Source organism: Tupaia chinensis, unplaced genomic scaffold (assembly GCF_000334495.1).
Source record: "Tupaia chinensis unplaced genomic scaffold, TupChi_1.0 Scaffold138921_1, whole genome shotgun sequence".
Lineage (NCBI taxonomy): Eukaryota > Metazoa > Chordata > Mammalia > Scandentia > Tupaiidae > Tupaia > Tupaia belangeri.
The window spans coordinates 1,100,971-1,114,494 of NW_006198812.1; the positions used below are offsets into that span (position 1 = coordinate 1,100,971).

At 40.0% G+C, this 13,524-nt stretch overlaps 1 protein-coding gene across 1 annotated transcript in view; it reads left to right on the forward strand.

Moving 5' to 3' along the window:
• Window positions 1-2,969: 2,969 nt before the first annotated feature.
• The window catches only part of SNAPC1 (small nuclear RNA activating complex polypeptide 1), a 28,700-nt gene continuing 18,145 nt past the window's right edge, over window positions 2,970-13,524 (forward strand). Inside the window, 5 exon segments of the mRNA XM_006161772.3 lie at window positions 2,970-3,452; window positions 5,899-6,058; window positions 6,226-6,366; window positions 8,009-8,113; window positions 11,339-11,497. Coding sequence (XP_006161834.1) covers window positions 3,325-3,452; window positions 5,899-6,058; window positions 6,226-6,366; window positions 8,009-8,113; window positions 11,339-11,497 — 693 coding nt within the window. The 5' untranslated portion in view covers window positions 2,970-3,324.

Genomic DNA, 13,524 nt, shown 5'->3' on the forward strand with positions numbered 1-13,524 from the left:
CTCTCTTGCTGTGAGATGGCCTGTGCCATCTTGGGACTTTGTAGAGAGCCCCCACCAGCAAGAAGGCTCTCACCAGATGTGTCCCCTCAACCGTGGACCTCAATAACCATGATCTGAATACACCTTTATTCTTTGTAAATTATATAGTCGGTGGTATTCAGTTATAGCAAGAGTAGAGTGGACTAAAAGTCTTCCTCACCCCATCCTGTGACTAAAATTTATGTGTAAGAAAAATAATCATCATTTGTCTTAAGCCACTCAGCATCCAGGATTTATTCACTACATTATTATTAACTTACCTAAAAACAAAATACAGAGAAAAATATGACCCTTAAGTATAAGAGCTTTTATTATAAATGATTTTAAAATCAGCTATGCTACAATAAGGATTTCCATACATTAAAAAAAAATCATAAGATAGGGCCAGCAGGTGGTGCGGTGGTTAAGGCGCTGAAATTCCCATATGGCTGACTGCGGTTCAAGTCCCGGACCTGGCAGCTTGCTTTCTCACTCTCCCTCTTTGTCAAACTCATGTGAAAATAATAATAAATTAATTAATTCATTTTTTTTTAAATCACAAGATAGTAAATGAAAACAAGTCACAAACTGGGAAAAGATATTTGTAATACACATAACAAACAAACATCGGGCTGGCTATGGCCTGGTGGTTAAAACAGCTGGATCCCATATGGATCCTGGCTCAGTGGCTGGAAAAACATTCCAGGTGTGTGGGCATACAAGCCTGCCCAAAATCATGAAGGGAGAGAGAGATGGAGGAGAAGGAATTGCAGTGTGACCAATCCGCACAGGGAATGTTTCCTCCTCTTCCTTTCTCTCTCTCTAAAGAGCATGCATGCCCTTTGGCAAACAAGCATCAGTTTAGTATGCAAGATATATAAGTTGCTCCTACATATCAGTGTGAACATGTCAAACAATTGAAAAATGGGCAAAATATATAAATAGGCACTGAACAGTAAAAGAAATATGAATAGAAAATTAGAATTTGAAATGATCACAACCACATTAATAATCAAAGAAAGATAAGACTGCAATTATATAGCAAGTTTCTGAAATCATATGGCTTAGTAAGAACACTCAGACGATGCTAGTGAAGTAGCAGTCAGTTCACTTCTCTAGAAAACAATTTGGAACGATGTAAAGTTGAACATCCAACAAGGATGATAATGGTACACATATATTTCATTCCTAGGTGTACATATTCTGAACTCCTGCAACATATAATTAGAGTTGCCCTATTTAGCAACCAAAAACATAAGATGACTAGTTAAATTATATTTCAGGTAGACAATAATTTATAAAAAAAATTGCTAGAGGGCATGTGTACTTGCCAAAGAGAGAGTGAGAAAGCACCCTCTATGGGGGATGACTATGCTGCAATCCCTTCTCTTCCATTTCTCCTTTCATGGTTAATTTTTGGGGCATGCACATACACGTGCCTGGTGTTTTTTTCAAGTTGCCAAGTCTGGGACTTGCACCATACACTTTGGCCATGTGGGATCCAGCTGCTTAACCACCATGCCGCTGGCTGCCTAACAATGAATAATGTTTTAGTTTAAAATTCAGATTCAAGTGGACCTCCTGTATTATATCTGACAATCCTACAAATAGATGACATACACAAAAGTGTCCAAAGCAGCACTGTTTATAATAGCAGAATCAGGAATCCACTTAAATTTCTATCAAGGAAATAATGGGAAAATTGTATATTCACACAGCGAACTGTTAGCAGTAAAAGTAAGTGAACTACAGTGATGAGTAGTAACACAAAAGAATCTTAGGAACATTAAGCTTAAAATGCAGTTCGAAAAATAGATATTATAAATTGCAATACCATTTTCATAAAACTAAAAACCAACTGCAACTAATAAATACACTGTTCTGACAATATGTGATAAAATATATGCAAGAGAACGAGAAACAGAATTCAAGATATTGTTACTGGGGTGGGGTAAAGGCAGGAGAATGGGTTAAAGGCAGAATACATAGATCGATGAGAAGGTTTTGGTTAATGTTTTGGTTTTGATGCAGGTATAAATTACATGGGTGTTAACTTAACTGCCATGCTTCATACTCCCACAACACAAACTTTTTCTGCTTTGTGGCTTCCAGGAGACCGTCAGCTTCCAGTGTAAATTTAAGGACATCAGTGATCAGGAAAACCAAGTTGATCCCCCATCTACAAACAGAAGGCTGGATATTTTTGGGCTAGCTGAGGTTGGTAGTAGGTAAGGCGGCTAGATTGCACAGGGTCCACTGCACCAGCCTGAGTCTTCCAACACTCGCAGCTAGGAAAACGGTGGGAGTATGTGCCTGTCCAAAAATCCCCAGAGAATAGAGGACTTTGGCATGGCCATTTCCCCTGAGGAATGCTTTCTCACTTTCTCTCTCTGAGGGCAGCTGTAGGGCTATTGTCTTTGGTGACCACACGTGCTATATAGCAAATTTTAAAAATGGAAAGAAAAAAATCCAATTTCTTATTATATCAGGGTTTGGAGTACTTCTCCTGAAGAATAATAGCATGACTTGCATTCAGAGAAAGTCTAAGGTACAAACCGCTATTTCATAGCTAGCTCCTGGGAGAAGCTTAAAGGTGAAGTGTACACAGCTAATTCAGCTAAAATAGTAGATCAAATAGTACTTTCTGCTCTGTACTGTACAAGAGTGTAGCACATCTGTACCATGTCGTTGTGTGTGCACGTGAGTTGCCGAAGGGGTTTGTTTACAAGCTCCTTTTCTCAGAGTGGCTGCAGAGGACAACTGGGCCACGGTGAGAGCGCCATAGTGTGAGTATAGACTATAGCGGCGCTCAGGGGCCAGAACAAATGCAGTCTATTTCCTAGCAAGCCCCTCTTCCTTAGATCCTCTTTCCTCGTTAGGGTAGGTCTGGGTTGGGACTGATCCTCCCTAGCTCAAAGATTGACTTGTTTTTCTCTAGGATTACTGCAAAGGACAGTGATGGAAGTCTAAAGCTAATCTAATACATTAGCTAGTGGAAAACGAAGATCCAGTCCTTGAGCTGACGGGACTTTTGAAATGTAAACTTTTTCGATGAAATTAAACAGGTAGACTTCAGTACTTTAAATCAAGGAGAGTTTGGCTGATTAAACAAAAAGTACACGCCTACGCACGCGCAGTAAGCGCCAATAGAACCGCAGGGGCCGGGTAAAGGATGGGGAGGCTAAAGGTGCGGAAATACGTCACGGAGCGCGTGTGCGTCACGTCGTAGGGGGCGGGGCATCCGGGCTTGGTTTGCTCAGTGACCACCGCAACCGGGTCTGCGCGTGCTGTGCCAACGTGGGAGGCATGGGGACCCCCGCGGGCCTGCAGGCCGACTGCGAGACGCTGCTCAGCCGCTTCCAGGAGACCGACAGCGTACGCTTTGAGGACTTCACGGAGCTCTGGAGGAACATGAAGTTCGGGACCATCTTCTGGTGGGTGTTTCTCGTCCACTGCCCGCTTCTCACCCTTTCCATGGGCGGGGGAGAAATCTGCTTCCTTTCTAAATCTGTGTTTATAGTTTAACTTCACGCATAGGGCCACTGTGTTTTTTTAGAGAGTTTTTTTTTTTTTTTATTGCTATAGGGCGTAGGACAGCGCTTAAAAGCAGATGCAATTATTCTGGTTTCATAGATGAGGAAATTAAGGCGTAAAGAGGTTAAGTAATTTCCCCATGGTTATACAGTTATCAGCTGGTAGAGCAGATATCAGAACCTATATGTCTACGTGTTTCCACAATCCATATTCTTTCATGGTACCCCCTTCTTGAAGGGGGGAAAAGCATTTTAGGGAAATTTTGCTAGAGTTATCCCAATTTTTAGTTAACAGGGAAAACTTAAAATGTGAAATGAAGTAAGAACCACTACTGGAGTGGTGGATTTTCTTTTAAAAAATGCTTTGGTTATCAATACTATAGTAGGTATTTTGTAGTTTTTAGTATATTATTTGAAGAGCCAAGGTATCTTGACCTTTTTCTATGTCTAATCAGATATAATAGAGCCTCAGTTCACTGGTTGTAGGGCTATTTTCTTTATTTTTTTATGCTGTTGTTTTTAGTTTGTTTTTGCTATAGGGCACGTGCAGTCGCTGTAGAGACAGAAACCCAGAGAGGAAAAGTGAGAGATCTCCTACCATGGGAGGGTGGGGGACACTCCGCAGTCCCTTATCCTTCATTCTTCCCTTGGGATTTTGGATGAGCTCCCACGTTCACCCAGCATGATTCTCAAGCTGCCTGGCCTTGAACCGTGGACTTAGCTATGTGGGTTCTAGCTGCCTTAACCGCCACACAACCTACTGGCCCTTTGCTTTGTTTTTAAATGGAAAGTTCTACGCATCCACATCTGTGTAGTCTAGTAATCATTTCATTAATACTCTTTGAGACATTATTTTAGCTATGGTTGTATTAAAAAAGTGACATTTTTAGTCTACCAATTTCAAGTCTTACATAGAAAACCGTCTGTAACTTACATGAATTGCACCTTCATTGATTTATCCGAAGTTGGAAGAAGGATGTTGATGTTGACTTTTCTATGACCTTGCTGTTTTAAAATTTTTTGGTTAACTTGCAAGGCACAGCAGAACAGTATCAGTTTATTAGTTATGCTAATTATGTTCATAGGAAATGTATTTCCTGTGTCATTATGTTGATTGGCTGGTTGGTTGCCAAGAGAGCCTTATTGCTCTATTGGGTATGTGGACAAAATTTTTGGTGGATGGACTCAGCTCTTCTTTCCTGTTCCTCCTTTCTTTTCATGAGTTTTGCAATGCTCTGGAGAATTGGGAGGGTGGGTTAGAATATGGTTTGACTATGTCCCCCAGAAATTCATGGATTGGGTGTTGATTATATTGATTGTATGGTAAAGGTGTGGAGTGAAAACTTAATTCCTTCATGGTGTTGCAGGGTGAGGCCTAGTGAGCCATAGTTGGCTTACAGTGGTGATTGCATTGTGGAGGAGACAAGGCATGAATAGATCAATGATATCTGGGAAGACTGATGTCTAGCTCTCAAGAGAAAGGATTAGTTTGTTGTAAGATTAGCCAGGAATTCTCTACAGGCACCTGCCATCCTCTGTGTTTCCATTGGCCATGTTGTATATAGTTCTAGAACTTTAGACTTTCCATCTCACCAGAACATTGAGTTTGTAAATAAACAGCATCATCTTTTTTTGTCTTTTTAATTGCCAGAGAACATGGGCATTTGTCACAGAGAGAGATAGGGGTGATGGCCTGGGAAGTACTCCTCAGTGGAGAGTGGTAATGCTGTAATCCCTTCTCTACTTTTGCATCCTCTCAGGATTTGGGAAAGTCACCAGGAGTGCTTTTCAAACGGCCAGGTCCATGATTTGAATCGCAATTGACTGTGGGATCTGGCTTCCTTTAACCACTAGGCCATCCGGCCAGCCCTAAACTTACAGCTTTACAAAATCATCCAGGCTTGGGTATTTCTACCAGCAGGGCAGGAACAGGAGTAAGACAGTGGGTTTACTGTTTTTTAAGATTCCTACCTAGATTTTGCAAGGACAGAGGAAGTTTGATGCAAATTTCTGGGGAGGGGTGGGGAATATCCATTATATGTTAAAATGCTCATTGTTTTTGATTCCGAAACATAACTGTGGTGATTTTAATATTATGCTTCAAATATTTAAAAAGGAATAATTTGGAACCCTTTCCTCTTTGTTCTCTAATTTGACTAGTAAAGTGGGCGCTTTAGAGAGTTGTATGATGTTTCCCTAGTAGTTTGTGCTTGAAACATCAATAGACTGGGTAAAGAATCCCCTTCTGATTATTAGCAACTGCTACCTAAATGAGTATATACCTCTTTTGGCTTTTGTTTGTTACTTATTCATGTAATGAGGCATAATATTTCTCTTTGTTTTCTAGTGGCAAAATGAGAAATTTAGAAAAGAACACGTTTACAAAAGAAGCTTTAGCTTTAGCTTGGCGATACTTTTTACCTCCATATACTTTCCAGATCAGAGTTGGTGCTTTATATCTGCTGTATGGGTTATATAACACCCAGCTGTGTCAACCAAAGCAAAAGGTAATACTTGGTGAGATTTTTTTTCCTCCCCTAGCAGAAATGTGAACCAGATACCCTATTTTTACAATAAGCTGACGTAACGTGAAATCCCACTCTTTTAGAATTATAATACACTTGTGAAAAATATTTACAGTTAGTATATATTTTTTTACTCTCCTTGGTTGCAGATCAGAATTGCCCTGAAGGATTGGGATGAAGTTTTAAAATTTCAGCGAGATTTAATAAATGCACAACATTTTGACGCAGCTTACATATTTAGAAAGCTCCGACAAGACAGAGCATTTCATTTTACAGCAATGCCCAAATTGGTATGTTGACTAAATGATTTGTTTCCTTTTTTAAAAAGAGCAAATTATACTTCGTTGTTCATAAAACACCTCAAACTCCAGAAAATGGGAAGAATATTCATTTTTAAGACATGTTACATTATTTAAAAAAATATTTTTAATTGTTTGTTTTTATTTATTACTATTATTATTTTTTAACTTGCTATAATTATTATAGAGAGAGAGGGCAAGTGAGCCACCAGGTCCAGACTCACTGTGGTCAGCCAGGTGGGAGTCCAGCACCTTAACCACTGTGCCACCTGCTGGCTGCCAAGACTGGCTACATTCTTTTTTTTTTTTTTAAGAGAGATTTTTGCTATAGGGCATGTGTGCTCTCTGGAGACAGAAAGCTAGAAATCATCCCCCTGGGATGGCCACGCAACAGTCCTTTCTCCTTCATTCTCTTCTTGGGATTTTGGGCATGCATACACATGCACCCAGTGTGAATTTCAAGCCATGGGGTCTGGGACTCCAACTATGGTCAGGCATGCAGGAGTTCAGCCATGTAACAATTTCCCATCTGCTGGTCCTATTCTTAATATAGGAGGATGAAATGTTTGCTGATTGCTTCTTTTTTCTGCAAACAAAAATTTAACCTCCTCCTTTAAATGCAGCATGCTGGGACCAGCAGATGACATAATGGCTGCGTTGCTGGGCTCCCATATAGTTGACTGTGGTTCGAGTCCCAGACCTGGTGGCTTAAAACTCATGTCAAGCGCGTGTATGTACATGCCCAAGATCCCGGGAGGAGGATGAAAGAGAAGGAATTGCAGAGTGACAGTTCCTCTTGGGGGGGTTGGGGGAGTGGTTTCTGGTTTTCTGTCTCTTTGTTTCTCTGGTGAACGCATGCGCCATATAGGGGAAAAAAATTTAAAAACTCTAAAAAAAAATGCAGTGTGTTTTTGGATGCCACATGTTAAGCAAATTCTTACGAGAACAAGTTAGATCTGGCATCTGTAGTTCTTTTTTTTTTTGAGACATTTGCTGTAAGACGTGTGTGCTCACTGGAGAGACAGAGACAGACAGAAAGTGAGAAATCACACCCAAGGGGGGATGGCTATGTCGCAATACCTTCTTCTCCATTCTCCTCCCAGGATTTTGAGCACATGCATATGTACCCAGTGTGTTTTAAGCTGCCTGGTTCAGGACTTGAACCACAGTTGACTATGTAGGAGTTTAGCAGTATTAACTATTATAGCATCTGCTAATCCTGATCATGGCCTTTTTAAAATTTCATCATCAGAAGGAAGAGGACAGAGGAATTTTGATATATCATTGGGTGAAAAGTTGAAACTTCTAATGTGTTATTTCATCAGTCATGTGACATTGAGATCCTAAATTGAGGAGCACTAGTTTTAGTTCTGCTATTGACTGGCAAATTATGTAGCTTTTCTGAATCTCATCTGAATTGTAAGCTTGTTGTATGGCCTGTAAAGAGACACTTCAGAAGTATAATAGTCTATGGATAACTGATATTTGACAAATACAGTTACAAAAAAGCAGAGCTGCCTCTGTTTCCTCCATGTTTACTCTTAGACAATTTTGTACTGCAGGCTTATTTTACAGTACTTACAAAGCATTCTTTAAAAGATATCCATTTTCAAAGACACTTATTATCATACAGCTGTCATACAGAATGAAGAAGAAAATTCAACGAGCTGAAGTTACAGAAGAATTTAAGGACCCAAATGATCGTGTAATGAAACTTATCACTTCTGACGTATTAGAGGTAAACTTGCTTTTATGCTCTTGAAAGTTTTTAAAAATTGTTCTATTGCCAACTACTTGTGAATTTATACTTTAATGTACTGGATACTGACTATTTTTCTAATGGTTTTAACCAATCCTAGGATGCTATTTCTCTAAGGTAGCAGAAATAAAATACTCTAAACATACTAAGATTTATAAGTGAATCTCGTAGCACAGTAGGAAACAGAAAGATGTTGAAGACTGTTCATGGACTCAGAATATGTGGATTCAACTTCTGAATCCATTATTTGTATTTGATTTTAGATAGGTCATAAAATGAGATTTTAAGGTGACTTATTTTTTTTTTTTTAACAATATTCTCTTATTTCATAAGTGCCTTTTATAATACTTATTTTAAAATTCCCCACTGAAAATCTGGATAGTGATACAACAGTGAAATTGTGTCCTGCAAGACCAACCCACATGAGAAGGTTCTGGCTGCACCTAGAGACCTTTCCAAGGATGAGGCACTTGTGCTCCTGTGATCTAGGGGTGGCTGAAGCTGGGGTAGATGATGACATCGGGACTCTTTGGGGGTGCTGTCTTTCGTTCATAGAAGAGATAAACTTTAAAAAATCTACCTAGCATTGAAGACAGTGAGGCTATTTTGGTAAAACAAGAATTAGAAATTATGGATAAGAGTTAATGGTCCTGAAACAGCTTATCCATCTGTTTTGATGCTTTATATTATACAGTATGGAGAAGAATCTCTTCTATGGATAAGTAGTGGTATTCACAGACTTTAAATGGGTGGAAATGCATTGCTCTGAGGTGAAAATCCCACTCCAAGCGTATAGCCTTCTAGTCAGTGACATTTCGTAAGAATATAGAGAGAGGAGGTAAGGAGGTAACAGCTTGCCTATGGTTTTTAACCTCCTTAAAGTGTCTTTTTCCTTTGTTTTTCCTCATAAATACTAGGATTACTACCTTCCTTTCCATTCAGTTGTTGTAAGGATTATTAATAAAATGTGGTGCCTAACAGTGCCAAGTATGGCATAAGGCACACAGTAGACCCTTAGTAAATGTTACTTCTTTTCCCCCAGCCCTATTCAGCCTCTTCCTATATCAGGGATGAAAGAGGGATCAGATCTTTGGCTTGCTAAGATGCTTTTCCAGATGTCCATGTTCTCATAGCCTCCACTGTCTTTTAGTACCTCCACCAGCTTTATTTCTTCTGTCCCAGCCTAGCCTATGACCCATCCTCACTGGTACCTAAAATGTTATTACTTTTCTGTTTCCTTCTGCCTGCAGGTGCTAGTAAGTCTCTGTCAGAAGACCTGAATTCGGGTCATAATTCTACCCTCATTAGTTCTAGTTTTGTGATTAAAGAGGCATAATTAAATGCAAAAGATACTGAATCCAAACACCTGACTTCTATTTCTACCTTTGCTTAAGTATGACCTTGAGCAAATTTTTTTCATTTTTGTGTCTGTTTCTTCATGTATGTAGTTAAATTAATGGCCCTTACACATTAAGAGTATCCTAGATGTTTTATACATGTTATCTTACTAATCATCACGGTAACCTTGCAGAGGAAGTGATACTATCCAATTTGAAAAAGAGGAAGACTGAGGTTCAGAGAAGTTAAGTATTGGGTTGTCAGAAAAGACATGATGTATTTTTCTATGCAGAAATGCACTATGCTTTTTCTGACGACCAGTAGTCTGCATACGGTAGATGTAGTAAGGTGCGGACACTAGGTGTGAATGTCCAAGTCATAAGGCTGCACTTTTATACTTTGCTGCTTTTACTTTATATTGGGCTTTACATTGTACAGAACAGTTGCACCCGAATAAACTCAATACTACAACCACAGTGGGTAGATGGTGTTCATTTCATACAAATGTGCAACATGATTCTCAAGTTGAGGGACTTGCTCACACAGAATCTAAGCTCTAACCCTAGGTCCAGCTAGTGGTCTTTCCCATACATTTTACTGCATGTGGTAAAATAGTGGGTGAATGACACATTGTACACTGTAAAGAGGTAGCAGCTCTTCACCTCTGGACATTTTCCCATTGCAGACCCTGCCTATGTGAGCACACACCACTACTGAATGTTCTGATTTCTTGAACAGGTGTCAGTCCCTCTAAGCTACTAGAAATGAATCGAGTAGTCTAACCAAAGGATCACGTAGGTGTGGCAGTGCCCATCTAGGATGGAAGTGTCAGTGGTTCTCTGCCAACTCATGTCAAGTTTTCTGTGGTTTCTTAAGTCTACCTGCAGTGTGCTCTCTCTTCTTACCCCACCGATTTGCCCATTTGGTTGGAGGGTTCTGGAGCAGAACATCTAATTAATAAAGGATGCCATAAATGGTGCTGTTAATCACCTTCTGTTTCTTTTCATCCTGAATCTTATCACCGAAGTAATGGTGAAGCTTTTTAGAATGGACACATAGGCTTTGGGAATTCTGTGGTGGGTTGAGTGAGAGTTAGTATAGAGGAAATATTCTTGATGTGACAATATGATATAAAATTATGATCTTAGTTATCAAATTTTTTTCTAATATAGCTGTTTTACATTTATTCTTTTTTGTTTGTTCGTTTGTTGTAAGGCACATGTGCTTATCAGAGAGAGGTAGAGAAAGGGGGAAAAAGAGAGAAAGTGAGAAGTCGCCACCCAAGGGGAACAGCCATACCACATTGCTTTTTCATTATTATTGGGATTTGGGGGCACTCCTGCACACGTACTTGGCATGTTTTTTCAAGCTGCCGGGTCTGGGACTCACTGCGCAGTTGGCCACGTAGGTTCCATCTGCCTTAATCTCCACATCACTGACTAGTCCTCAGTAGAGATACTTAATGATATACGATGGGCAATTTTTGTTATATTTTGGATTGCAGTTCTATTTTTACTAATTAGTCTTTCCTCAGCGTTTCTGCAAAACTGTTTCTTAGTCAACTTAATTTCTTGAGTTGAAATCAATGAATCTATACCTACCTATGGAAGACAGTTTTCATTAATAAAATTATGCTGCTTTTACTTGCTGATTATATTATTTTTAATATATTGGGTCACTGGAAAAGTTATGACACATTTTTCTTTGCAAAAATACGTACATCATAAGTTTTCTGACAACCCAGTACGTTTGTGTTTATTCCCTATCAACAGATAGTCACTTTGGAAGGTGAGTTTGTTTTGTATTGGTTTTGCCCTTAAGTTTTTCTTCAAAAATTAAAGTAAGAATTCATTTTTTCACTTTTAGGAAATGCTAAATGTTCATGATCATTATCAGAGCATGAAAAATGTCATTTCAGCTGATAAGTCCAAGCCAGACAAAGCTCTCAGCTTGATCAAGGATGATTTTTTTGACAACATTAAGAAGATAGTTTTGGAGCATCAGCAGTGGCATAAAGACAGAAAGGTATGCCCTTCCTCGTTTGAGACCTTTCCTTGGCATTACACGTGCATGGTACCCCTGAGAGGCAGCTCAGTGTAGTGGGTCCCTTTTTGTGGTGCTAAGATTTAGAGTGTTTCAGCTTTTATACTTTTGCCTTTGCTGCTCATTAGCTATGCGATGTTCTTTAGCCTTACAGGTGGATACTTTCGTAGTCGAGTAAATAATCTTGTTATATCACAGATTTATTGGAATCTTCATAATTTGGCATTTTTCATGGGTTGTACACTGGACAGTTTTGGGGCCAAATCCTGCACACAAATGTATTTTATTTGACACCATGTTGATCATAACATTGTTTTTAATAACTTCAGTTAGTTACCAAAATTGAAATAGTAATGCACTTCACCCCAAATTGTAGATATCCAGTTTTGCTTAAAAATCAGAAAGTCTGAGAGCAGCAGTTGACATAATGGCTATATCGCTGGACTCCCATGTAGCCGACCACGGTTCGAGTCCTGGACCCAGTGGCTTAAACTCACCCTGGGCGTGTGTGTGTGCGTGCCCATGATCCTGAGAGGAGAATGGAAGAGTAGGGATTGCGACGTGGCCATCTCCCCTGGGGGGTGATTTCTTGCTTTCTGTCTCTCTCTGTCTTTCTGGTGAGCACACGCGCCCTGTAGCAGAAACCTCTCCTCCCAAAAAAGTAAAAAAAAAAAAAAAAAAAAAAAAAACCACATAAATAACAGAAGGTCTGGGGCCAGCAGGTGATGTAGTGTTTATGTCGCTGGACTCCCACGTGACCGACCGCAATTCGCGTTCCAAATCTGGTGGCTTGAAACTCATGCTGTGTGTGTGCCTGTGTGCCCAAGATCGTGGGAGAAGAATGGAGAAGGGATTGTGGCATGGCCATCCCCTTGGGGAGTGATTTCTCACTTTCCCTTTCATGGTCTGTCTCTGTCTCCAGTGAGTGCACATACCCTAAGGCAAAAAACTCTACCAAAAAATATCCGAAGGTCTGATAACACCAACCCCACTCTCCTGCATGGCAGCAGACAGCTAGACTGAGTGGATTTCCCCACTGTATCAGGGCATATCTTCTCTATTTGCCACATTCCCTACCTGGTGTGGTTTATCCGTTTATAAGGCTCATCAACACAGATCTTTAATTTAGCTTTCTTTTAAAAATTTTGCCAGAGGGTATGCGTGCTTGTTGGAGAGAAATAGAGAAAGCATGAAAGCAACCTCCATAGAGGATGGTCACACGTTAATCCCTTTTCTCCATCTCCCTTTTTTTTTTTTTGGTATTTTTGGGCATATATGCACATGCGCTCACGGGAAGTGAGAAACTGCCCCCTAGGGGGATGACCATGTTACAATCCTTCTTTATCCTTCTCTCAGGATCTTGGGTACATAAGTACATGGCCCGGTATGATTTTTTAAGCTCCTGAGTCCGGACTCAAACTACAGAGTTGGCCATGTGGAATCCAGTCACCTTAACCAGCCACTGGCCTACTATTCTCTTTTAATTGGTAAGTGTTCCATGAGCATTAATAAAACCTCTGAGATCCTGAAGGAAAGGAGAATAAACCAATTTTCTTTTTTTTTTTTTTTCTTTTTTTTTTTTGGAGAGGTTTTTGCTATAGGGTGCATGTGCTTACCAGACAGACAGAGAGAGACAGAGAGACAGAAAGTGAGAAATCACCCCCCCAGGGGGGATGGCCACGCCACAATCCCTTCTCCTCCTTTCTCCTCTTGAGATCTTGGGCACGCATGCACACGCACCTGGCGTGAGTTTAAGCCACCAGGTCCGGGACTCGAACCTCAGTCGACTACTTGGGAGTCCAGTGACACAGCCATTACGCTAACTGCTGGTCCCCCAATTTTCTTACTAGTACATAAAGTCCATACTGCCCTTCATTAGTTAGGAGGACTTAGGTATCTTATTGAAGACTTTTAGAATCAGTTTGAAACCTGTGATCTTAATGTCAGGTGGTGAATTGTGCCACAATAATGTGAAATGATCTTTATGGTCTTCACTTATTAAAAGTAAC